This window comes from Chelon labrosus (genome assembly GCF_963514085.1).
Source record: "Chelon labrosus genome assembly, chromosome: 5".
NCBI classification, from domain to species: Eukaryota; Metazoa; Chordata; class Actinopteri; order Mugiliformes; family Mugilidae; genus Chelon; species Chelon labrosus.
Window position 1 is genome coordinate 24002773 of NC_140341.1, and position 25941 is coordinate 24028713.

At 41.3% G+C, this 25941-nt stretch overlaps 1 protein-coding gene across 1 annotated transcript in view; it reads right to left on the bottom strand.

Moving 5' to 3' along the window:
• Positions 1–2816: 2816 nt before the first annotated feature.
• fn1a (fibronectin 1a) overlaps positions 2817–25941 on the bottom strand; it is a 28397-nt gene continuing 5272 nt past the window's right edge. The window contains exons 9-49 of the mRNA XM_084545393.1: positions 25389–25565; positions 23111–23266; positions 22694–22822; positions 22204–22347; positions 19128–19249; positions 18836–19004; positions 18426–18611; positions 18170–18298; positions 17909–17998; positions 17610–17804; positions 16398–16676; positions 15750–16013; positions 15394–15488; positions 14836–15004; positions 14627–14713; positions 14332–14523; positions 13420–13692; positions 12711–12825; positions 12509–12585; positions 12330–12419; positions 11949–12215; positions 11716–11832; positions 11355–11519; positions 11104–11259; positions 10890–11003; positions 10497–10766; positions 10081–10292; positions 9830–9917; positions 9555–9740; positions 9307–9396; positions 8840–9031; positions 8657–8746; positions 7630–7738; positions 7212–7431; positions 6841–7011; positions 6621–6759; positions 6252–6419; positions 5112–5237; positions 4782–4888; positions 4550–4669; positions 2817–4136 (exon numbers count right to left, since the gene is read on the bottom strand). Coding sequence (XP_084401519.1) covers positions 4068–4136; positions 4550–4669; positions 4782–4888; positions 5112–5237; positions 6252–6419; positions 6621–6759; positions 6841–7011; positions 7212–7431; positions 7630–7738; positions 8657–8746; positions 8840–9031; positions 9307–9396; positions 9555–9740; positions 9830–9917; positions 10081–10292; positions 10497–10766; positions 10890–11003; positions 11104–11259; positions 11355–11519; positions 11716–11832; positions 11949–12215; positions 12330–12419; positions 12509–12585; positions 12711–12825; positions 13420–13692; positions 14332–14523; positions 14627–14713; positions 14836–15004; positions 15394–15488; positions 15750–16013; positions 16398–16676; positions 17610–17804; positions 17909–17998; positions 18170–18298; positions 18426–18611; positions 18836–19004; positions 19128–19249; positions 22204–22347; positions 22694–22822; positions 23111–23266; positions 25389–25565 — 6314 coding nt within the window. The 3' untranslated portion in view covers positions 2817–4067. The remainder of the gene's footprint in view (positions 4137–4549; positions 4670–4781; positions 4889–5111; positions 5238–6251; positions 6420–6620; positions 6760–6840; positions 7012–7211; positions 7432–7629; positions 7739–8656; positions 8747–8839; positions 9032–9306; positions 9397–9554; positions 9741–9829; positions 9918–10080; positions 10293–10496; positions 10767–10889; positions 11004–11103; positions 11260–11354; positions 11520–11715; positions 11833–11948; positions 12216–12329; positions 12420–12508; positions 12586–12710; positions 12826–13419; positions 13693–14331; positions 14524–14626; positions 14714–14835; positions 15005–15393; positions 15489–15749; positions 16014–16397; positions 16677–17609; positions 17805–17908; positions 17999–18169; positions 18299–18425; positions 18612–18835; positions 19005–19127; positions 19250–22203; positions 22348–22693; positions 22823–23110; positions 23267–25388; positions 25566–25941) is intronic.

Below are 25941 nucleotides of genomic sequence, written 5' to 3' on the forward strand. Positions count from 1 at the left end.
TCAATCCTGCCTGGTACCGCACACAACCATGACTAGAGTATTCTGTGGTGCGAGACGCCTGCTTCTGTTTCCCCTGTCGGAAATATGGCAGCACTGTTAATGAGAGGGATGCTGTTTTTACCTTAACTGGTTTTAACAATTGGAAAGCAGCACTTGATCGAGACAAGGGGCTACAGAGACATGTGTCCAGCCACAACCATGTGCATGCTTCAACTGTGTGGACTCAGCACAAAAGCAGAAGGCTACAGGGGGAACTTTTGACTTCCTGTTGGTTGGTAAAACACAACTTGAAAAAAAACATTACTATGTCAAGAGTGTGGGCAGTGCTGTTAAGTTTCTCTGTGTAAATGAGTTGGGGCTCCATGGGACTGCAGAAACTTTGAGGCATGATGCAGCTGACAACGACATTGCTTCAGGTCTCTTTCTAAAACTGATGGAGTATACCTTAGAGAAGGATGAGAAGCTAGCAAGCATTGCTAAGGGTATCCCGAAGAATGCAAAATACACATCTAAGGATATCCAAAATGAAATTATTGAAACACTGGCAGACATGGTGCTTGGAGAGATCAGGAAAAAGTATGAAAATGCAGATTCTGCAGGGTTCTGCCTCAAGAGTGATGGGACCAGAGACAGGTGCAATGTGGAAAATCTGTCTGTGATGATTCGCTTCGTCAGCAATTCCATTCCAGAGGAGCATCTTATTGGGTTGCTTGACTTGCATCAACTTGATGCAGAGTACATCACCTCTGAAATATTGACACACCTCTCTGATGCTGGCTACAGTGCTGACAACATACTGAGCCAGTGTTATGATGGGGCTTCTGTGATGAGTGGGGTAAGAGGTGGTGTACAACCTCTGCTCCAAAAGAAGCTTGCTAGATATGTCCCATATATCCACTGCTACAGCCACCAATTGCACCTAGTAGTTGTGCGTGCCATGCAGAGTGAACCATGTGCAAAAAGATTTTTTGACCTCTCTAGTTCACTCTGAAAACCGATGGACAAGCCACTATGAGGTGACAAGGTGCATTGTTGAAAATCAAGACCATATTCTCAGTATATTATCTGAAATGACAGAGGATGGTGATCCTGCAGTTGACTTGTGCACTGAGGCATCAGGCCTGCAATGTCAAATTAAGAGGCATCACTTCTTTGAGACAGGAAAGTTTCTAGTGCAGGTGCTTGGTGTCTTGAAACCAGCAAATTCAATTCTACAGTCTCAGTCTGTGGATGTGTGCAGTGCTTCTGAGGTTGTTTGTGCAGCACTGGAGTCCCTAAAAAACATACGTGAAGATGAGTTTTGGGCAGAGTTATCTCAGGCAGCTGCTGGAGATGATTCACATCCTCCAAAGAGAAGGAGAACAATGAGCAAACACCTTGGTCAAAGTGTTGTGCTCTCAACTGTGGGCCATAGAGACTCTGATGATCCTATCCTTAATCCCCATCAGTCTCTGAAAAGATCTCTGCTTAACATCCCTGACAGGGCCATTTCAGAAATGGAAACTAGATTTTCACAAAGAAATGTTGACCTGATGAAAGCCCTATTTAGTCTTGCACTTAAATCTAGTACATTTCTAGATTCAACCCAGTTGCACCCCCTGGCTGTGCTGGCTGGCACAGTGGCAGACAATGCAAGTCTGAAAAATGAAATCCTTGTGGCAAAACAGTTACTGCTCAAGAAATGTCCAAATGAAACAGACCTGTCCACTGTGTCTAAACACCTGCAGGAGTACAAGGAAGCCTTTCCTGAGTTGCATAAATTGTATGTAACAGCCCTGGTAATTGGTGTGTCTTCAGCAGCATGTGAGAGTTCCTTCTCCACATTCTCATGTGTTCTAACCCCCTATCGTCGCACCATGTTACACAAGAGAAAGAGGAATCTGGTGATCTTGGCCCATGAGAAGTCCATAACAAATAACTTGGACATGGATGAATTTGTGAGATTTTTTACAAAGGGAAACAGGAGACTGTTTTTGTAGAGTGGAGTGGAGAGAAATGAGAGAGGAGTGGAGAAAAAAAGAGATTTTTTGAGCTGTTAAGTTGCCAACAAAAAAAAATGAAAAAAGCCAAAAAAAAAAGAAGAAAAAAACATAAAATGTTCTGTTCTATATCTGTTGTGTTTTATAAATTAGTTTGAGAAGATTTTTTTTTTATTATTATTCATAAGACTGCCTTTCAGTTTTGTAAATATTGACTATGATGTGTGAAGTCCAACTTTAGGTTAAATTTATTTGAGAATTAGGCCATCCAGTTAAGCTAAATGTTATGTTGTTGGTTGATAAAATCTGGATGAAGGATATCTTATTTATTTATTTTATTTTTATTTTTCAGTTCCCCCCTGAGGGATTGCCACCTTATTGTGGTCAGGGGGTTTGCGTGCCTCAGTGACCCTAAGAGCTATACCAACAGGAGCTTAGTCTTCAGGTGGGACACCCAAGTTGGACAGGTCTGAAGGTAGAGGCCTGACAAAGTGCAACCACTTCTCCAGGTTATGCTTGGACACATAGCTAAAAACCCAATTCAACAAAGAAAACACTGTTACTATAAGCACAGGGAAAAAAAGTGCTGGTGCGTGATGTGTACACATGATGCCCCCTTCACATTTCTGACTGCCCCCTCAAATATGCCTACCTAGAACCGGCCCTGGCTGAGCCAATGAAAGAGCGCATTTGCCTTCAACGACTCCGCGCCACAGGAGCATTTCCGGTATAGATTTTCGCATTCTTTTCAGAATAATGGCCATACACTAGTTCATTCTCAAGAAACATCCAGATACATATTCATCCTCTCCAAACAGAAACTGGTAGAAGCTGGTGTGAGTTTTGTTCAGTTTATTAAAAAGATTCAGTCCACAGTAGTTCAGAGTCAGGCACCAACAATATATAAAAAAAAAAAATCAAAAAAAAAAAATCAAATAAATCAAAAATAAAGTGTACACCCCAAAATAGCATTGAACAAAATGCCTAAACAGAAAGGGATAAATAAAAAGGAATGAATAAAAAATACAAACACTAAAATGTATTTCACTTGGAAATAAGGGCGAATTTTCTAATTCATTTTTTGAAATAACAGTTTACTTTTGGTCAGTAAGCTTTGGTTTCAACAGTTGCATATTGTGTCCTTTCAAAACAACTTACAAATGACACGACCACATATACGATGTGAATTCGAGAGCCTACACAGTAATAATAGATAGGCAATATAATGCCACCTCAAAAACAGTGCTTATCTTTAAAAGGAATTTTTCTTACAAAAGAATCTGATTATTGATCGGTAGCTCTTCTCTTCAGAATAGCAGGACACATACCACAGAGGTGGAGATTCTTTCTAATGAGGAGTAGTCTCCTTCATTACAAAGAATCCAGATTCAACTTAATAAAATCTGTCAAGTAATCTTGAATTAAATCTGATTGTGACCGTCACATCTTCTTGTGTTTTGGGGATCACTTGGAATACTGTAACTCTCTTTTCTGATTTGGAAATACAAAAGGCCTTGCAATATGCATTCTATATTACCTAAATATCTCCTGAATACATATTAATCACAGTGAAACTTCATATGGGAAACACAACAAAAGGTGGCTACAGTTATTATCAGGGGACATCCTTATTTAAAATCTTATCATTTTTGTTACATTTAAAGATTTCCAGTAATGATCAGAGAAAGGGAACTGTCATGGAATGCTCTGATAAAAGCCCCAATACAACAATACAAATACATAAAAATACTGCATGTTATGTGTCTGTGTGTGTGTTTGTGTGGCGGGCAGGTTTGAAGTGATGAAGTAACAAGATTTGTGCTCAGACAAACATCTTTCTGATAAAAAAAAAAAATCCCTGTTTTCCTGTTGGAGAAGAGAGAATCAAACCCAACATGAAAAAGGCAGAGTTTGGAGTAGAAAGGTCTTTTAAGGCACTACAATTTGGTGTGGTGAAAACCATGAAGGCACAAATGTGATGGAAAGGTCTTCTCTTAATGAAAGGAGGTTTCCTTCTTGAAGTGGTGATGGTGATGCTGTTAGGGGATCTCACTTCTTTCCCCTAATTTACTCAAGCACCCTTCTTCTCTACTCTAGGGGGCTCTGAGCATCTGCAAGCAGCTCTGGCCTCAAACATTCAATCGGACACTGGATGTTCTGAGAGAGAGGAAGAAAATAGCCAAAGAAAATAGGAAAATAGAGAAAAAGTTGATTTAATAATAAGCTTTCATGGCATGTATAGTTTCCACAGTGTTATTTAGTAATTACACATTGTTATTTGTATTATCATATTTCCTAGTTCAGGAATCACAGATCAAAACTAACACATCTTTAAACCTACAAACTGAATGGATATCTCTGCTGACACATTTTCATCTGTGTGCCCCATTTAAAAATGGATGTTGACTTTTGTCATTTTTCTATTATTTAGTTTATTTCTATTTTTTCATCATATACAGTAGCTGTATCTTAGATTAAATGTTAATTTTCAGGTTTGTCATATTCATTCTTCATAATGATAAGTTTAACAGAACAATTTTGTTTTTAGAGAAAAACGGTGCAACACTAACCAGTTTGCGTAGAGCGTTTTCTCTGTACCGGTCAAAGGCGTCTGAGGGAAGAGGTTGCAGGAGGTCAGCATCCACATCAGTCGGTCCTCCTGGTCTTTTACAGTTCTCACATCGCCAGCCCTTAAAAGGAAGAGGGAAAGGTTACTTTTGTGTAAAAGAACCGCACTGTGGTGAGCACGTGATCAGACGGCTTTCTGGTGTGTGTGTTGTGCCCGCAAAGTGATTTTGTTACCTGTTGTCCTCCATAGCAGGTACATGTACAGATGGCACCCAGGTATTCCTTCTGCCACTGGTTTCCAATCTGGTACATTTTCCCATTGTCATAACACGTCGACTCATCTGTAGAATGAAACTTGTTTAATAAAGATCAAACAGTATCTCTACCTGAGATGTAACATACTTCATTTAAGTGTGTGCCAACCAGGAAGTGGTTCATGTTTGTGTAAGACAGGCACAATTTATTTTATAACAAATATAAATGGGCAATGAAACTTAACAGAGACATTATGTATCTCAATCTACAAGTGCATGTCCTCTTGGCTGTATATCAGTCTGTACTTACGAGGTTCACATTTGAATTCTCCCTTTCCATTGCCCAGACAGGTGCAGCTCATCATGTGACCATTCTCAGCGTGACGATCCCACTTTTCTCCAATACGGTAGTTATTACCGTTATCATGACACCACTCTGTAGAAAGGCAGAGAGAGGGGCAGAAGCAGAAGGTAGCAGGAGGAAAGAGCAAGGGAGTAACGTGGGAGTAACGAGACACAAATGCAAGGAAGGGACGTAGACGAGATGTAAAAGAGGAGTAAGGAGGAAGAAGAATGATGTGGGTATATGAAAGGAGAGGGGTTCATCAATAAATGTGAAGAGCAGCCCAACTTAAATATACTCAGAACCTTTCCCATTTTCAGAGCAGAAAAAGTTTCACAGTATTCACAGTATTGGTTGATGATCTCAGTTCTTGTATTGTCATGTTAGCTTTGGACAATTATGGACAATACAAATAACTGATAATATGGCTGACCAGTAAGCTTAGTTTAGCTTTCTGTGCTCTTATTGTGAAGTGTTTACAGTCGGCATGGGCAGATTCATATACTGTTAGCACTATCAACTTTATTATGAATTCATCAAGGTACAAAGTCCCTGTGCACAGCCCTTCTTCCTCCAGGTGCTGATGGTGTGCAATATAACTATTACAAAATCAAAAAGTAGTATACATCGCACACTGGAGAGTATTTTGCTGACTTTATTTGGCGTGAACAACGCGTTTCGCAATTTGCTTCATCAGGTTCACGTCACGTGAACCTGATGAAGCAGTGTGTGATGTATACTACTTTTTGATTTTATTATGAATTCATTTAAAAGATTGAATCCTAACATACACAATACAATACATAAGTATAGATAATTATAAATGAGACAAAAAGTTCATGTAAATATCTATTTATAAATGCTCATTCTGCCCATGCCGGCCATTTTATTACTGCACGCTGCTGCACATAGAACATGAGTCTATGGCTTGTAATGTGCCTAGGAATTTATAATGTGGATGAGATAAAATGTTATAATTATTTACAGTTTGTTATAAATTCCTTTTGAGTAAATCACATAGAATTGTTGGATTAGTTTTTCCAATTCCATGGTGTGTTTGTGGGTGTCTGCAAAGCATGATGGGATGGGGGTTAATAAGCCACTCACTGGAAGAATCACACCTAAAGTGACCACTGCCCAGCCCCAGGCAGTGGCACCACAGCTTGAAGCCCGTCTCAGACATGCGCTCCCACTCTGAGCCCACCTCGTGGTAGGTGTGTGTGAATGTGTCGTAACACACATCCCGGTTGGTGGTAACAGGGATGTCACCTGGAACTAAGGAATGGGAAAAAAATAAAAATGTTAAGGAAGTGCTATCAATTGATGTGGTCTTCCTTGCCTGCTTTGATATGACAGAGAAAGAGAGGATATTCAAAATGAAAAGGTTGTATTTATTACAATTTTACTATAAAAACATTGTTAAAGTCTTAAGGTGTAACTTTGTGCAAACACGCTTTGCTTTAAACTCAAACGTACCAGCATTGCCAACAGTTACAACTTCCTCCAGAACCTTCTCTTTAGCTCCACCCGTCATAGCTTCCACTACAACATTATAGGAAGCTCCAGATGTCAGTCCAATCAGTGTGGCGCTGTTGGAGGTGCCTGGAAGACGCATCTGTACAGAGAAAGATGCAGTGAGCACAAGTCCTTCTCTAGTAGTGAACACATGTGAATGTAAACATGCGTCTGGGCATACCTGGAAGCCTTTTTCCTCCAGGTGTGTGATGGGATTACAGGACACTTCATACTCTGACGTTTGAGGAACAGGTTGCCAGGAGATGGTTGTGATTGTCTGTGCTTCTTGGGGCAGCTCTGTTTCATTGTCAGGGAAACCAAATGCAAGACCTGGGAGAGGGCCGTCGCTCACCTGAAGAGTAAGACATTGTGGCGGTGTGAAGTAATACAATACATTTCATGTTAAATATAAAAAAAACATAATAATTCCGAATCAGATTTTAAGTTAATTGTACAGAATCCTACAGAAAATCTAAACTACTGTTTGTTAAATATAATATTTTGCAAAAGGATTAAAACATTTAAGAGGTACATCAGGTTTAAGTCACACACCTTTACCAAGGGTACTCTGTTTCCATCTGGGCCTGCTACAGGAATATAAACCAGGGGTTCTTTGAGTGTGGGTCTCTGGCCCTCTTTGGGTCCATTGTAGGGGCCATAAAATCCATTATTGGGGCCTAGGCCCTGATACTCTGTGTAGATGTGCTGACCCTGTTGGCCTGGTTGGCTCTGGCCACCGGTACCAGCGAATTGGACGTGGTTGTAGTCAAAACTGGACATGGAAGAAGAGAAGGATGAGATAAGAAGTCAAAAGAATGTGTGTTAAAAAACAAATATACAATACAGATATACATGTATACATATAAAAAACATTTTTAAGGCTTTTTTTTTAACATAAATTGGCATGGGTTGTAGGTGTTGCTTTCTTGAGCTTAATTAATAATTTCCATGTCTTCATATGGATGCTTACATTTTGTCATTGAAGGTCTCTGGAACATCCAGAATGTCAGTGCCGGGTCGATGAGGAACAGGAAGCTGAGGCAGCTCAGGGACCAGTAATGGAATATCTGTAGCCGGTTCTGATTGGATGAGAAATATATGGCTATTAGACGCAAGCACAACAAAGTAAATGCATCCTTTTACTAGCTGGATTTTTATAAGCTAAAAGACACACAATGTCTTCCACGGATGTCCTCTTATCTAAATGTCAGGGGGGAAAATTCCCACACAGAGATTGTATATTGTGTATATGTATTGTATCTGATCCCAGTACAAGTTATACTTTGGACCTCATTGGTTATATAGCTGTTCAAAGATAGTCTTTGTGTGGATTCAATCAAAATTAAGTGCTCTAAATAGTTTCCCAAATAGTTTTACATGGGGATGTAATTGAAAATGTAATTTTCCACATCAGAATTAGGTATAAAATCATTCTGCAGTGTAATTTCACTTTAAAGCCAGCAGAGGGCCACACAACATAGCTATCAAACTAGCTACGCAATTATTATTTATTCTGTTTGTTACTCCTCATTACATCAATCATGACAAGTGTAAGGAGATCTCAGAGTTCTCTCCTAAAATAAAGAGAAAAGATTACGTCAGCTAATTAGCACGAGTCTTGGTGCAATCTGTGAAAGTGGGTAATATAAAAACAGCTTTAAATTATTAACTTAATGGTCTAATCGTTAACATGTTCGTAGGAATACTTCATATCGGTTTAGTTTATTATTCCACTACATAAGTACTACATCATACTTTTAGTATGTCATAATTTAAGATGAAACAATAATAGTTTGAAAGTTCAGCAACATTGCTCTGTTTCTCCAAATTGACAGCAGAAGGTAAAAGAGAAACTTATTTTTTGCCCTGGGAAATGGCTTACGTATTTAAACGTATGCACAATTTGTGACTAGTCAACTATTAAAAAGAAGAAAATGAAAGATCTTAAGTTTGTTCTGGTCTTTAAATGCTACTAGGTAAATGATGGCTTAACTTACGGGTCCTGGCCTTGCCCACTAGAGGTGTGCTTCTCAAAGCATTCTGCAGCGCCACAATCTTAATGACATACTCCGTCCCTGGTTTCAGATCTATGATCGGACAAATAAACAAAGTTCATTTATTTTAAAACAGAATACATTTTTAGCATTTATCTGTGCACAGTAAGTCTTATGCACACGCACCATTGATAGTGGTGTAGAGCTGGCCTGCGTGGGGTCTAGGAATGACTTCTCGAGGCAAACCTCCAGCCTCCTCATAGGTGACATAATACCCAGTGACCTTTGGTGTGCGTGACGGCTCCCACATGAAAGAGATGCTGTTAGGATTCAGGGAGGTGAAGCGAATATTGGTGGGTGGGATGACCAATGGTTGAGCTAGAAGAGAGAAAAGGAAGTCGTGAAATACATGTTATTTTGGGCGATATTCCACACTAAATATAAAATACTGAATCTGCTATTAACTGCTAATACTGTATCTATTTGTTTTTAGCTGGAATGTATTTGAGTTTTCCATATCTATCTTTGTTGCCAATAGTGTTATATATTTTTACTGAATACACAATACAGCAGCAACAATTCTGTGAAGGTGTAACATGGGACAATGATGTACAGCTGTTGAGTGAAACTGCAGGATACAGTTCATTGGTTACCTGTGGTGGCAGTGAGTGTGAACGGCACACTGCGTCCATTGCCTTTCAGTGTATACATGTTGATCTCATAATTGGTGCCTGCCTCCAGACCTTAAGTATAGACACAGACAGTTAGTAAGAAATGATGTGTAGAAATACCATGAAGTGATCAGTGAATCACTGATCAATCAATGTTACATGTAAAGTTTGTATTAGTCTTACAGCCACAGGTTTCAGTTTTGTGTATTTGGATTCTGATATTTGTGTACCTGTAATAGTGTAAGCGCGTGAGTCAGGGCCGATGGTCTTTTGAATAGGTATGTAGCCTGGAGAAGAGGAGGTGGATTTGACCTCTACCAGGAACCCGGAGATGGTTTCTGTCTTGGACCGCCAGGTCAGGGTGATGGAGGAATCGTTAACATCAGAGATACGTACACGGCGAGGGGGGCTGATATCTTGAGGTACAAAAGTAACAGGAAATACTATTAGTAAGATGAAACAAAACCAGGAGAAAGAGACAATTCATTATGCCAAAGCAACTCACTTTCCAGAGTGGTGATCTCTCCTTGGACTGGTCTGCTGGTCAGAGAGTTCTTCAGGGCATAAACATGGACTTCATAGGTAGTTGCAATCTAATGGGGAAAAAAATGGTTGTCACAATCACCATAGCACTGAGATTAAGTATGCACACTGGGAAGACCTCCACCAAACACATTACCACCAGCCTGCAATCGTCGGGTAGCAGCGGTCCAACCACATTATCAGTGACCTCATGCTGATTTTATTTGCACTCACCATGAGTCCAGAGATGTGTGCCTCAGTAGTGTCTGGGGCCAGGTTGATCTCTTTGGTGGGTCCACTCTTGTTCTTTGGGTTCACCACCACACGGTAGCCGGTAAGACCTGTCAGGCCAGTTATTCGGTTTTCCTGACCTGGCGCAGTCCACCTCATAGTGAAAGAGGTAGGACCAACCTGGGAGAACTGGAGGTTGGTAGGAGGAGAGATCACTGGATGGGATGAAAAAAAAGAAAACAGTAAGGTTAATGGGAAACGGGCACCAGTAATGTATCTATCTGTACATGTAATACAAGTACAGATTTTGAGCAATGGAAAAATTGATGACTCAAAAGCTGAAATTTCTTATCAGAATCTTCACCTCGAGTATACAGCATACAAATCAAAAATTTGTAAATTTGTAGTTCCTTCTCTACCTGTAGCTTGTGTTCCGATCAGGGGTGTGCTGGCCTTGTCGTTATGCAAGGCAATGACCTTCACAGTGTATTCGGTGCCAGGCTGGAGACCATAGATAACAGTGGAGTCTGCATCTCCTCGGGGAGCAGGACGCAGCTCTCTCTCACCCTCCTCTGGGCTTGAATACAGGACCCGGTAAGATGTAACAATTCCCTCAGGGCTGTCCCAGGTGATCCGCAGTGAGGTGGAGTCAATATCTGAGAAGCTCAGGTCCTTGGGACGGTCTACATCTAAATCAGTGAGGAAAGCAGTGAGGAGAGGGGATTGTATTGGTGCTAGAGAAGCAGAATTATACTACAAAGTAGAAAATTGGTTGTTTTGTGAAGGACCGTAATTCTTCAAATGTGCCTTACTTGTTAAAGCATTCACAACCACTGGAGTGCTCTCTCCATCTTGTCCAAGAGCAGACACACTCAAAGTATATTCCACTGAAGGCATCAGGCCTGAGAAAGTAATCTCTGTCTGGTCTGAAAGAGAAGGAAGAGGATATGAAAGTGGCTTAAACTTTACAGTTAATCGAGCTTCATACTGGCGATATGCTACAACCTGTGAATGTAAACACATTACCTGGAGCCACCACCTCTGTGAAAGAGGGTCCCTGTCCATTTAAGGGGACCCCAGTCACCCTGTATCCCTTGATTGGGCCCTGAGCAGGAGTCCACCTTACGGTGACGCTGTTGTCATTCAGATTTGTCACTTCCATTTCAGAGGGAGCGTCGACACCTAAGACAAGAGAAAATAGTGAATTGAAACTTTGAAGATATTACAACACTGAACATATGTGTAACTCTGTTGTGCATCTGAAAGTGTGTCTGTACCTGTCTTGTGTGTAACATAGATTGGAATACTGGATGCAGGGCTATCTCCTCTACCAGTCACAGCGTAGACGGTGATTGTGTAGTCAGTACCAGGCTTCAAGTTATTGATTGTGGCAGTCGACTGAGAGCCAGGCACTGTGAACTCCTTAGGATTACTGTGACCACCTGGATGGAGGGTGACAGTGTGATAGATAAACAATCAATACTATCCTTGAATAATCATTACACCTATATAGAGAAGCAATGTCAGGAATCATTACTAGAAACAGAAATGGTGACAATTAATTAGATATCAAGAAAATTCTTTCATTTCCCAATGCAAAATCACTTCAGAAACTAATGTAACTTCAGTGGAGTTTACCTGACTCTCCATGGGTGATCCTGTAGTAGCGCACGGTAACTGGTGGGGCAGCCCAGCGGACGGTGATGCTCGTGGGTGACGAGTCTAGAACTTCAAGGTCGGTGGGAGCATCAGAGACTGGAGAAAGACAACAAAATAAAAGTTGGGAGACAAAAAGAAATACATCAATAACGTTTTGGTGATAATATAGTGAGTAAATGGAGTAAACAATCTCTTAAATCTGCCGTTCATACTTGTTTTCTGTTTCCCACTGAGCGGCAGGCTCTCTTGTGTGAAGCTGACTGCGTAGATGTTGACCAAGTACTCAGTGTCTGCAGTGAGTCCGGTCAGAGTGAAGTGGTTCCTGGAGGGGGGCAGCCTCTCATCCTTGGCTCTCCCACCGCTGGCCATCTGGTAACGGATGCGATAACCAGTGATTTTGCTCTGGGGAGCGAACCAGTGGATGGTAAACGAGTTGGTCAAGATCTCAGAGAAGCGTAGGCCAACGGGTGAATCCAGAGCTGAAGGAGGTAGGGAGAGAGTAAAAGATGGATTATGGTCAAGGGGAAGGAAAAAAATCAACATATGGATCTAATTTGCTCACTGACATCTTAAACCAGGTCATTTATAATCACCTGTTTTTCTGGTGCCAACAAGGGGTGAGCTCTCTCTCTGCTCATAAACACACACCACGCTCACCAGATACTCTGTGTTAGGCAGTAGATCTGTGGACAGCAAACAGAACATTAATATACATTGAGTCATTTGTGTATTTGTATGTTGCTGAGCATCATTTTAACTTGCTACAACTTACTCCTGAGCACCACGCTGTTATCCCTGCCTCCTACGCTAGTTTCTGTAATCTCATCTTCATCGTCGATGGGGTGATACCTGAATAAGACCAACAACAAGAACACCATTTGGTTATACTGTGATTTCATGGGGTTTACTAAAATCGGTTAACAGAATGAGACATTTTATTGAGCTTCAAGGTCATGTAATGATTCTGTTCTTACCTAATAAGGAAGTTGGTAATCTCGCCGTTGTTCGGGACATGGGGAGAGACCCAGGTTATTTCCATACTGTCAGGCCCAACCTCACCAAAACCCAGATCAGTGGGGGATGGCACAGCTTTAAGAAAGAGACAGATTCAGGATGTAAGCAAAAGGTCATGTTAGATTTACTGCTTGTAAAATGTCGTCAGGGAATAGCAGTAATTACATGAAAGAGTGAAAGGGTAGAGAAGAAGCATGTAAAATAAGAACATAGAGAAAGGGCTGAGGGTGATATATTTACACTATCAGCTTTTAAAAGAGAAGTGTTTTATGTGTGTGTCAGTGTCTGAAGTTTTACAACATCTTGAAAGTGAGAAAACATGCAGTGTTTGCACTGGGGGGCAAAATAAGAGTCAGTATGATAAAACCTCTCAACTAAAACCAGATGGTCCACGCGTACACAGACACACAGAGGATTATTACACTGACAACACAGCATGCAACTTAAAAGGTTTTTTGTTTGAAGAGCCATGTCAACGGGTTAATAAGAACCTCACTGCATTACATAATCTCAATACAGACTATGTCATTTGTAATTCAAACCACACTCCAGATCTTTCTCTAGATAGTTTGTCAGTTTGGTTTTCTTATTTAGAAATGAATGGTTCTTTCATTAACAGTTTATGTACTATTGATATTTGTTTTAGCTTGATAGAAATGTGGCTCTTACAGGTCTGTTGGGTGATCGTGGTTGGTTCGCTCTCGCCATTCTCCGTCACAGTGATCACGCTAATGTCATAGTCGATGCCGGGCTCCAGTCCATAAACTGTGTATTGACCAGTCGTTGACAGGACCATGTCTTCAAAGATGGGCACGCTCTCGCCAGCTGCGACCACCGTGATCCTGTAACCAGTGACGGCTGTGGTGTTGAGCGGCGACCAGCGGAGGCTGATGCTGGTGTCGCTCACATCCTCGAAGCTGAGGTCGGTCAGCTGTGGCACTTCTGGATGGGTGGAAGGAGGATTTGGGGTGGGGGTGGAGGGGAAGAAAACAGAAACACCGAAAAAACAAGGGGCAAAGACCAGAGGAAAGGAAAAGGGTTTGATGGAAAGAAAAAGAGGAAACCAACAGAAAGAGAGACACCCAGAAATGTGGTGGTTAAGCTTAGCCATGACGTTGGTCCACTTCCAGTAAGGTGACATTCTCAACATATCACACTGATGGAAGAAAATGTAAGTTTGCTTCTCCTGATATATATTATCATGTAGTGAGGATATTCAATGAAGTGTCTCCATTGAAAACTCTTAATATATACACAGAGAATGAAGGATTAGTGCTGCACATCGGTCACGTTTCAACAAGTTAGAATAGCAATCCTACAAGAAAAGAGCTAGTTATGTGTTAAATGTTGAAAGATGGTGTATTATTTTAAAATATAAACTTTCAACATATTGTTATTTTAGAAATGTAGCTTCTGACAGCATGTCCTTACCTGTTTAAAAAAAGAACCTTTAACCAAACTCCATGATTGTTTTATAAGTCATTTTTTAATTTAGCTTTCTCCGGCCAATTCCACTTTGTATAGTGCAGGGGCTCAAGAACTTATACAAACGTCTCCATTTTGGAAAATTCTCAAACGCACCTGGTGTGATGGTAGTTGACACAGGAACGCTCTCCATGTCATCCTTAACAGTGACAACACTGACGTTGTACTCCACACCTGGACTGAGGTTTTCCAGGGTGCAGGAGTTCTGCCCGGCCTCCACAAATTCCTCCACACTGTTTCCTTGTTGCCCATTGGTGGGTGTGCATGTCACTCTGTAGCCAGTGATGTCTTGGCGGGTGAGGGAGTTGGAGAAAGTCAGATAAGACACATATATTTCTTTCTGGTTTATTTGTAATGTGTTTGGTTTGATGTATAATTCGTCAGTGTGTACCTGGTGCACTGGCTCCGTTCCACTGAACCATGAGCTCACCGGTTCCTGGGTTAGAATCCAGGTTGAGGTCGGTAGGAGGAGAAAGGGCTAGAGAGGAAGAAGAAAAAGGTGATTAGATCAGGCAGAAATAACAAAGAGTGAACTACAGATAAAAAGTGGTGGAGGAGAGAAATAAAAAAAGAAAGACAGGAATGAAGAATTAAACTTACGAGTGACAACACGGCGTGTGATTGGGGTTCCTTGCTCATAGCCATTAATGACTGACTGAATGCTGTAGGTGTACTCCACTCCCGGAGTCAGACCGGAAATGTAAATGCTTCCAGACTCAGAGGTCACATCTCTGGGGGCTTCCCCACCCTGACTGGGCCGCACTGTCAGCTGAAAGATAAATGCACACAGAGTCAGAGAGAGAGGCAGAGAGAAGTGGATTGGGGTACAAGAGGTAAAGGTGAGAGGTCAGTGTTTTCCCAAGAACATGTAAGCCAGCAGAACATTCTCATCTCTGGTGTGACATTTTTTGAGCCACCAGATTTATCTGCGAGGTCGGAAGTTCCCATGTTTGCTAACTTTTAAGAGCCATGCACTGAAACAACCGTTGCTTTTAGAAACAGAAAAATGTTTTGTATATGAGAATTAAAAAAAATCCAGTTGCTGATTTAAGAGACAGAATGGAAAACATGGACAAATTCTTAAATATGTTATGTTAAATATGTAATTAGCAAAGTTAACATTTAATTTTGTGTGCTAGATAGTAGCAGAAAACAAACCTTGTATCCAACACGGGGAACTGGAGTCCAAGAGATTACAATAGAAGTATCGGTCACTTCAGTATTGAATTGAGGTGCATTACCCATTGGTGGAGCTAGAAACACACAAAGAGTAAAGGTATTGTCTTATCAGTATTAGATATATAATTAATATTTCTAACATTTACATCAGTTTTACATGCGTTTTCATTACACCTATTTCCAATCAACTATCTGACCTCAGCTGGCTAATGACAGTTTATGCAAGATCATATTATTACCAGTATTACAACACACCGCCTTTAAAATTGCAGATTAACATAATCTCACTTTGTCACATACAGCATACGCCGGAGGTTAATGCATCAGACACTCACTAGTGGTAAACACAGCAATCTCCCCTTCACTCAGTGAGTTGTCTTGCTCTGCGTGCAGCGTAGCAGTGTACTCAGTGTCAGGCTTCAGGTTGAGGAGGGTGTACTGAGAAAGGCGGGCAGGCAGACGCAGCTGCTTGGGGTTGGAACCCTCAATGGTGAGGAAGAGGCGGTAGCCGGTGATTTTGGCGCGGGGTGCATACCACACCATCACGGCGCTGTCCTCAGTCACGTTGGTAAAATGGATATCTGTGGGAGCATCTGGCTCTAAAGAGGGAGACATTAAGAAACATTGTTGAGATATGGCATTGTTTGATTTACAAGAGGTCAGAGGTCATACAGTATTCCGTAAATGTAAGGCACTTAAGAGGTTTACAATCTCATTAATCAACTGTGCCTAAAACTTCTTCACAATATTGTCTATTATTTTCTGGAGGCTGATTGCTTCTCAGTCTTCTACAAAGCAGCCGTATGTATTTCATAGTGTGATTATTTGGGGGAAAAAGTCTCGTTAGAAAGTCTTTATTCATAACTACTGTAAATTATTTCAAATCTATAATGTGAACCTCTGTCAAGCAAGGCTGCAGTCTTTTTTATTGCACATGTATGTATTAATTTCGCTGTAGGCTTGAGGCCAGCTGGCAAACTCACTTGTGGTTTGCTCCCCAATAAGTGGTAAACTTTCCTCTCCGTTGTAAATGGTGTAGACGCTGAAGCGGTACAGTGTGCCTGGTTGTAGGTGTGTCACTTCGATATAGGAGTTCTGGCCCACGGGCAGACTCATTTCTCTCTGGGGAGAATCAGAATTGCCAACAGGGATCACAATGACCCGGTAACCTGAGACGTCGCTGGCTGGGCCGGTCCAGGTCAGAACGATCTTTTTATCGGACACCTCAAAGAACTGCAGGTCTGTGGGGGAAGTCACTTCTTCTGTGGACAAGAAAAAACAACAGCAACATTTCACTGTGGTGAAACTAGGAATAAATATACGTTCAAAAAGGTCTCAGAATGAAAACATCTGAAAGTATTTATTTTAGAGCCATGACCTCATGGCATTGAATAGACTAGATAGCAGAAGAATAAAAACATCTTTGAATAATAGAAAATATTGGCAGACACCAAAGTGGAGAGATATTTGACTCACAAAGGAGGAAAGAAAGAGAGCTAAAAAAAAAAAGAAAGTTAAAAAAGAAAGGGCAGAATAAATATGTGGAGATGTCTGAACCGATTGTTTCTTCTGGCCACAGCCCTCAATTTCATGCTGAATTTCATGAAGTTTGGACTTGGCCTTGTTGGCCTATAAGACACCTTGTACTGCAACAGATGGAACTGATTTATTTCCAAAGTTTAACATTTACACACTATTAATGATAATTATTATGTAACAGCATTTGAGGGGAGCAGATGGCACCAGTGCAGCTCAGAGAACAGCATAAAATTTCTTAATTTGTCATGGTGTTAATGCGCCAGAGCGCAGGGAGGTTCACTTGTCTGCCCAAAAATGTCAGAAGCCTCTCTCAACTAGATCATGCATCTTTAGTCCAGGAACCCAAACTGTACAAACAAGTATAGACACACACACACACTTTTCCAACATCTGCATGACTGGCCCAACAGCATGTTCCACCTGGCAGACTGAGAAGTTTTACATAACTCCAGTGGAGCAGAATAAGAGCCCAACAGCTGTGAACTCGATGACTTCACTTTCCACTGGAAAACTCTTCAACTCTTCTCTCTCTACTTTCAGTATTGAGAATTGGGGACCTCAGCATAAATTACTAAATAGGCCACACGATTATTTGCAATCTTACTCGTAATCAGAAGTTTTACTGACTTTAATCTATCTATACAATGAGGTAGTACCTGGCAGGGGATCTCCAGAGGTGTTGACCTGCACAAAGATAGGCTCACTCTCCATGCTGTCCTCCACTGCATATATGCTGATGTTGTACTGCTTCCCAGGTCGAAGGTCACTCAGCGTCACAGATGTAGCTGTATCAGGCAGATTCAGCTCCGTGCTTTCACCTTCCACAGATGGAGTGTAGACGACACGGTAGCCTGCACAAAGAGAGCATATCGTTCATTGTGTGCAGGCAGAGGTTCTGCAACAGTTACAGAAAGGTATTAGATTTCGGCTGTGATTGTACATTGTAATAACATACCGGTGATAGGAGCCAGAGGTTTTTCCCAGCTGATTACAATGGAGGTGTCTCCCACCTCCTCCACTTCATGCTCCTTGGGAGCATCAGGTGCTACAGAAAAAATGAGGTGTAAGCAAGAACAGGAAAATTATAACGACTGCTTGGCACAGATTCTAAACTATATTTCAGCCTAGCAGCAGTGCATTTAGAAGGGATATAATATTAGGGCCGAGAGACGATAATATGAAATAAGAGAGAGTCTGTGTGTGTGTGTCAACTTACCAGTTGTTTGTGTAGTGGTAAGAATGAGATTGTCCTCTCCTTCATCTGTAACCTCATAGACGTTAACAGTGTACCTCCTCCCGGGTAGAAGCTCATTAATGTTCACTGAGGTAGCCGTACGGGGCAGGTCTGACAGAAGAAAACATATACATGGCAACATGTTCATGATCCCGAAATTAGGTCAAATAATAATGTACAATATTTAGTCACTACTCCAGTACAAAGAAAAACTGTAAATGTGTGTATTTGAGCTTACCCAACACAATGGGTTGTCCAGTGCCCTGTCCCTGCTCACTGAGCTCATACTCTACTCTGAAACCTGAGACTACATCTGAGGCAGAAACCCATGAGATGACAAAGCTGCTGGAGGTAATTTCTGTCACAGACTCTGATGTGTCAATCGTAGGCGGAATCACGGTGGTCTCGCCTTGTGATGTAGCCACTACAGGAGAAACAGAGAAAGATGAGAGATGGAAAATAAGAGGCTTGGTTATTTGCCTATGAAAAAATGAAAAAAAAAAAATACTCAGTGTTTCTGTTTAAACAAATGTTAAACTATCGAACCAAAATGGGGAAAGAAAGGCAGAGACATTAACGGATCCCTGTCTTCAATGTCAATATTTTGAAACCAAGCTGAATGCAGATCTGTTGACTGCTTCAACTCACATGATCCATAAGTGGTGGTGAAGTCAAAACGTGTGATCTCTCTGCGTCCAAACCGCAGCACACTGATGAGCTGACCCTCATAGGTGATGCCTGGCTTCAGACCAGAGATGGTGTAGGAGTTGAGATGGCCAGGAATCATCACCTCCCTCCATGGGGTATGAGTGTTTTTCTGTGAAACGCAATAGGAGGTTTAAAGGTTAGCAGGAGACTAATATTTCATATACTGATAAAGACTGTAGAGAAGTCAAGGAAGAAGCTTTGTGTCTTGGTTAACTCCGCTCAGAAAACTCACCACTCTCCATTTAAGGATATACTGGGTGATGTGGGCAGATGAGGGGGCGTTCCACTGAATAGGGTGAGAGTTGGGCTGGTTTCCAGATTCTGTTATGATCACTTGGACAGGACGTTGGCCGCCTATCAGAGAAACAGAACAACAGACGGATGAGTAAGCAGACCTGATCCCTGCATGCAGTAAAAACATGATCCTGATTTGAAGTTAGGAATGAATTTAAGACAAATAAAGAACTATAAGCTCACAAACACCTAACTGAATATAATGGCAGTACATCTGATGTTATACAATCTGAAAAGTTTTAAAAACCTGTTGCCTTTTCCAGCTCAACAGTGAATAAGTGTGCAGCCTTCTCCTGAACACAACTCACAGTAGACGGAAAAACTAGCAGGTCCCTGAGAGATTCCAGGTCAGATTTCAACAGCTGGAGGGGGAGAACATTTATACTCCACTTTCTCTCCTCTAAAACTTCTCCATTTCCACTACAATCTGTCCCGTTCTCCCAAATAAATTAGAACGATTACACAGCGGACACTGAAACTTAAATCTTCATATTTTCTCCTTTGATTTCCTATTTTTAATCACAGTTAGGATTCCTCCCTTATGTGCAGTGGGGTAATCAGAAAACATCATGGAACACAGGCAAGTCTATTATCAGAAGAACTCAAAAAGTTAACCCAGAGATGTCATGGTAATATACAGAGTTTAACAGACATGATAGGTCTGAAAGAGAAAACATGTCTAAATAATTATAACCAAGTTACAAACAACAAGAAAAGTATGCTGCAACGAGATGTTGGAAGCAATGACTAAGTGTGCGTAAAAGAAACCAGTAAACAATACCTGATAACGAAATTTATTGTGCTGATTAAGCACTTTTCCACACAACAATCATGGGTTTCATTGCTTAATTAAATGAGTCCCGCTTCATGCAGCCAAACAACACTTAACAGTCCAATCCCATCAGTAAAGTCTGTAAGTGGACTTTTTAGGAAACCTTGCAGTGGTGAGTTTTGTCATTATTCTGGCTCCGCACGGCATTATAACAAGTGGCAGCCCAGGCTGCACTGTATCAGTTTATCCAACAATGAGAACATACAAGTTAGCTTTGAGAGTTCGTAGACACTAAAGAAGAATTATATAAGCAGAAGCTGGTTTTGAAAATACAAAAAGCATATCAAGTCATCTTTAATGTAAACAGAAGCCATGTGGCAAGCAGATTCCTCACATAAGCTGTGCTGATATAAACTGGTAGCTTCTATAAAGAACTGAGGTTTTCTAACCACTTTTCCAAATAGCAGACCTGTAATCAAAGTTTCTGAGCAAGTGGCTCGGTTAACCAGCGTTGCTAGCAGATACACGAACCTCAAAAACAATCTGGGACCAATTACTGCCTATTACAGACCCACAGGCCACTGGCGAGGGTAAGGGTTATGTAGAATCACACGTGGGAGGCGCATGAAAACGGATGCACACTTTGCCGTGCATCTAGTTCACACACACACACACTGCATTAGTTACATCTGTACAAGCACACGCATGTACACACCTTTACTTCACACACATAGACATAACAGCAAGGTGGTGATAAGGACCACAATAAAGGGAAGTAATGTTGGGAGTCATCTAACAATGTGATATGCCCCAAAAGATTAAATTACACCTCACGCAGGGAGAGATAAACACAGACGGCGGATGAGAATTTTTTTTTTGAAGATCTTATCAGGGTATGTGGGAAATTTTAAAGGAAAAAAATCCTTAGTTGGTTCTCCCTTTTTACCTTTTATAGTGTTTTACACAGTGAGCCGACCGATTCTGGTTCTAGCTGTAGCTGCCCTTAAGTGTTTGCTTGCTGTATTTTTCATGCCTAGACAGACACACACACACACACCCACACAATCACACACAGAGCAAGTTCACAGCTGGTTGCTATTATGGCCACTTACGACAGAGTATTGCCCTACATTTTGTATCTCATGTCAACCTGCGTCACATAAAGCACAAACAGCTCACAAGCTCCTTTACATAAGGACCTGAATCGGTTTCCACTTGTACACTTTACAGGAGAACTTGGAACCAAGCTGACACATTTACTCAAGCGGTGGGAGGTTTAAATGTTTTGTTACTCAAATTACAAAACCACACAAGCTCATCGCACATGTGCATTGCCTTTTTTTTTCTTTAGCAATAGGCACAATACTACACAATGCTTTATTCAGGAGGAACCACCAAAGCACAACACAACAAAAGCTTCAGAAAACCTGGTACTGTTTACATTTTAACAGGGGTGCATTGTATGTATGTAACAGAAAACTTCACAAAGAAAAATGCCTAAGAAGATGGTAAACACCAATGATGAGACGAAGATGTAAGCAAGCAAAACATGTATTAACTAAGGGAATATAAAATTAAGACAAAAATGCAAGAAAGATCTCATTTGTGTGCAGCGATGCCATCCATCAAAGCCTGGTTTAGAGTATTCATTCAGAATGAGGTAACTTAACCATTCAGACAACATAATGTCGTGCACGCAAGCATAACTTTTTCTGAATGCCGCTGACTAAGGCTAAAAATCTGATTTCTAAAATCCACAAAAGCTGTTCTTCAATGAGCTTTGTAGATAGGTAGTAGGTGTGTGTCAGGGTTTTATACGCACCCGTACAACCGTGGTGTTCAGTACAGCTGTGGCAACACCGGGGATGTGCCACATGCTGGTAAGAACAAAGGCTCGAGGTGGGAGGGGGGCTGCTTGTTAAAGAGGAAGTCACACCCCCTTCCCATCTCTGTCTGCTTCACATCAAAGTCAAGGGCCCCATTTTCAGGGTGACTTGAACAAACATTTTTCACTGCAAGAGCACAATTTGTTTAGTCCCAATCCCAAAGATCCTGCAAAAGGTGGCCAAGTGGGACATAAAGGCAGAAAGTCAAGACTGTGAAAGTGTGCTGAAACTTACTCGGGGTTGAGTGACAGTCTTGATAAGTGATGTGCAACTTTGCTCCCCATGGTTTCACAAAATAAGCGATCTAAGAGTATAAAATTGTTAAATAACCCAGTCTTGTAAATTTAAAATCTTACCAGGGTACGACTGCTGGGGCTCGCAGCTGAGCTCTCCCACACCGTTGCCATAGCAATAGCATTTGTACATGATTCCATGAATGATTTTATCCCAAGACTCTCCAATCTGGTAGAAAGCTCTCGTCTCTGGCTCCTGGCACTGGTCTGAGGTCACAAAAAGAAACACCGTCCAGTGAAAAAGTATTAGATTTAGCACAGATGGTGCTCCACTGAAATATTATTCTTTATATCAGAAGCCTGCAGCTGGTCTGGATTGTGATTTTTTAAACAAGAATTAAAGATTAAAAGAGCATATGTGTGAAAATAACATAACTATACAGTTTTATCAATCCAGTTACATTTGGCATGGCTCAGAGAGAGTAGCTAGAGGAGGCAGAAACCATGATTAGGACGCTTAAAAAGTTTATGGAATTTGCAGAATTTGGACCACTAAATCCAATGAATGTTTTTGCAGTCTGTAGGGTATAAAGCCATGCAATGATAAACCCACCAATGGCATCACATTTCCAGCGGCCACGCCCCTGTCCGAAGCAGGTGCAGTTCATCATGTATCCCTCATCGTGTTGTTTGGTGAAGGTCTGGTTAACCTCATACATCAATCCATCCACACTACACTGATCTGAAACAGACACACAAACAGAGATACAGTGAAACATGCAACGACATGGTGGAGCAGATGTAAAACGAAACTGTGCGTCTGCACACTGTGTGTTTGTGGCTGTATGTGTGGCTTGCAGGTGCAGCTGAGGCCCTATTAGGTGCAGGTGTGCAGGCTCACATTTGACCTTTGGGTAGGTGAGTGATTATATCACACATGACCTTTCACCTCTCCACTCAGGGAATCGTCTTTAATCCTAGAAAGCCAGATGCACTGAATGTTTCCCCTGTAGTTCCATCAGACACACACCTTTAAGCTGGGAGTGAGCAACACAGCTCCATTCTCCTCTGCCATTGCCGACACAGGTACACTGCATCATGTGACCGAGAACATCATGGCGTTTGTCCCACTGGTCGCCAACGCGGTACATCACCCCGTCATTTGTTGTACATACTTCTTCATGAGCTAGAAAACACAAAAACAAACATTTTTTTTATAAAATCGCGTAACATCACGTCAGGATCTCACACTCCAGCTGTGTTTTGTACTCCTGCTAATGCTGCTGAAAAGCTACATCCATTTTAGACAAGTTTGTAGAATCTGTAAGAAACTTGTGCACAGTTTTAGTTATAATACACAAACCGACCTGCAGCACACAAAATAATCAGATGCAATGGTATACGCCCACTCACACACAACATACCAGCATTAAAATGAAAGCAGGCACAAACACATCATAATGAATGATCCCCCTCAGAGATCACTGACTCAACCCTAGAATTATTACACAAGCTAGATGATACAACCAACAGAGAACACCTGTGTCCATAAGAAATGAAATCTTATTGAAAGTTTGAACAGCTGTCTCATGTGCTCTTGTATGAATGACTGTGTGTGTCCACCGTATGTTCTCGCTTAATTAAAAGAGTGAGTAGTTTTTATCTGGGAGGTGGAAAGTTTGCAAAAGTGGGTGGGACAAGCAGAGACCTGCCTTTCCGTGCGACTGAGCATGGGTGTAATGGAAAGAAAGTGCATGGGTGCACTAGTTAATTTAGGTGCAGGTTTTAACCTCAGTTGACCTTTTTCCAGTTTATAGCTAGGCATAAAGCAAAAAAGAGGCATTTGTTGAAAATAGTTGCAGGAAAAATGTCTGATATTGGTTCTACAGTCTTTTCGTCCAGACTTGTTTTCACACCAGCGTTAATCCATTCCAGTAACAAATGGCTAACAACTTTCTCCATATAATTGGCCTCAACTCAAGCCTCATTTAAAGGAAGAATTTCCAACTACATTTATCCTTTTAAACCTAAGAAACTGATCACTCCGCAGAAAACAAACTTTTAATTTTAATGTTTTAGTCATTTGGTTGTGGATCTAATCATGTAAATGACGTCATTTAAATAATGAATGTGAATCCTGAGCATGGGGTCACAGCTGGAGACGGCACATGGCAGACAGCAGATAAGCCCTTCTAACAACCTTTGAAGAAGATTGCCACAGGTGGAGAAGGGGTTCCAGACGTGGTTAAACACCACCATTAACATCTCAACTACCATGTTTGTTTTGACAATCACCGTGAAGTCATTAATGTCAATATAGCAGACCCCCTGCCCCTTTGACTGCTAGACTGAGTTTACTACAGACAAAGTGCCCTGACAATGAAGGAAGTTCATAAACGCTGTTTAAACCTTGACCGGGTGTTGGCCAAAAGGTTGTCCCAGGAGAGAGTCAGGCATTTGAAGGAATGCTGGCATTTTTTTTCTATAGGCTGTTTAACAAGTGGATGCATCAACTGAAAACATCTGGATGCAACAGAATCCACTGACTTCAGAGCAGAGTAGAACAAAGTTCGAATATTACTGCATTTGTTTGCTTTGTATTGTATTGTATTTAAACTTACTATAAACAGACAACACAATAATGTTGTTTTTAAATTATCAACATGCATATAGCCCACAAAGTTCTCTAGCTTTTCATAGTTTGCGTTTTACAGCATGATGGCATCATCATTACCATTTCATTAATCCTTCACAGATGTTAGTGCAGTGTCAATGACCCCCTACTGTTTAATTGGCTTCAGCCCCTTTTGTTACCCATGGGGACCTAATTGACACCTAGGCGCCACAATGACACATTTCTTAACAAGTTAATCCTAGTGTGACTTCAGTGTGAGCTTAGTGATGCAGTAAATAAAAGGCATAACAGCTGTAAATGACATTTTGGCTGCGTCATCAGCTCAGGCTCCTTTTTAACGTCTGATAATGGCTTTTATGCTAATTAAATAGATGGGTGGTATTTTAATGCTCTTAATACAAAGGTTCTGTTGACCAGATTCAGTCTGGGGTGGAGACAGGGAGGGACATTGCAATTAGCAGTACTGATTATATTAGTCATCACCAGCATGGATAGTCAAATGCTGAGCCTGTCTAGCAGGTAAAGTCTGTTAGGCCATGATCTGACACACTAAAGAGAACTTTTTTTTTTTTTGTCTAAATGACAATTTGAGGCATTTACATGTTTTGGCATAAAATAGCTTTAAAATAAAAATTTCTCCAGTATTTTCTCCCTTTGCATCACACACACTTACCCGCCATGGGACAGAACCCAAAACGGTGTTCATCATCATAGTTTGTTGTGGTGCCACACCACTTCATGCCATCCCTGCGTCCATCAGCAGTGCAGTCAGTGTAGTTTCGGCCATTGTAGAGGTATGGGAACTGGCACAGAGCACCATTAGAATTACCGCCTCGTGTTGCCACGATCACTATTGAAGAAAAAAGAAATCATATATTGGTATCATTGTGACTTATCAATATCCAAATCCCAACATAGTTCATGTTTTTGTAGTGTACAGTAGCACAGTGCATCCAAGTGCTCCTCAGATAGTACACTTGAGGCACCAAGCATAGGTTAGGGTTTCTTAATGTCTGCCATGTGTCTGCATGTGCCAACATCTTGGCAAGTTGTGCACCAAAACGAGCAAACTCCAGGTCTCAAATCCAACTTCCGAATTCTGATTTGAGACTTGCTGTTATTTCTTTGTCACTCTGCGATGGTAGCATTTGCTAGCATTGGACTACAGATAGGGACAATGTGCCAGGACTGCAACGCTAGCATTAGCTAGCTTGGTCTGTCAGTCT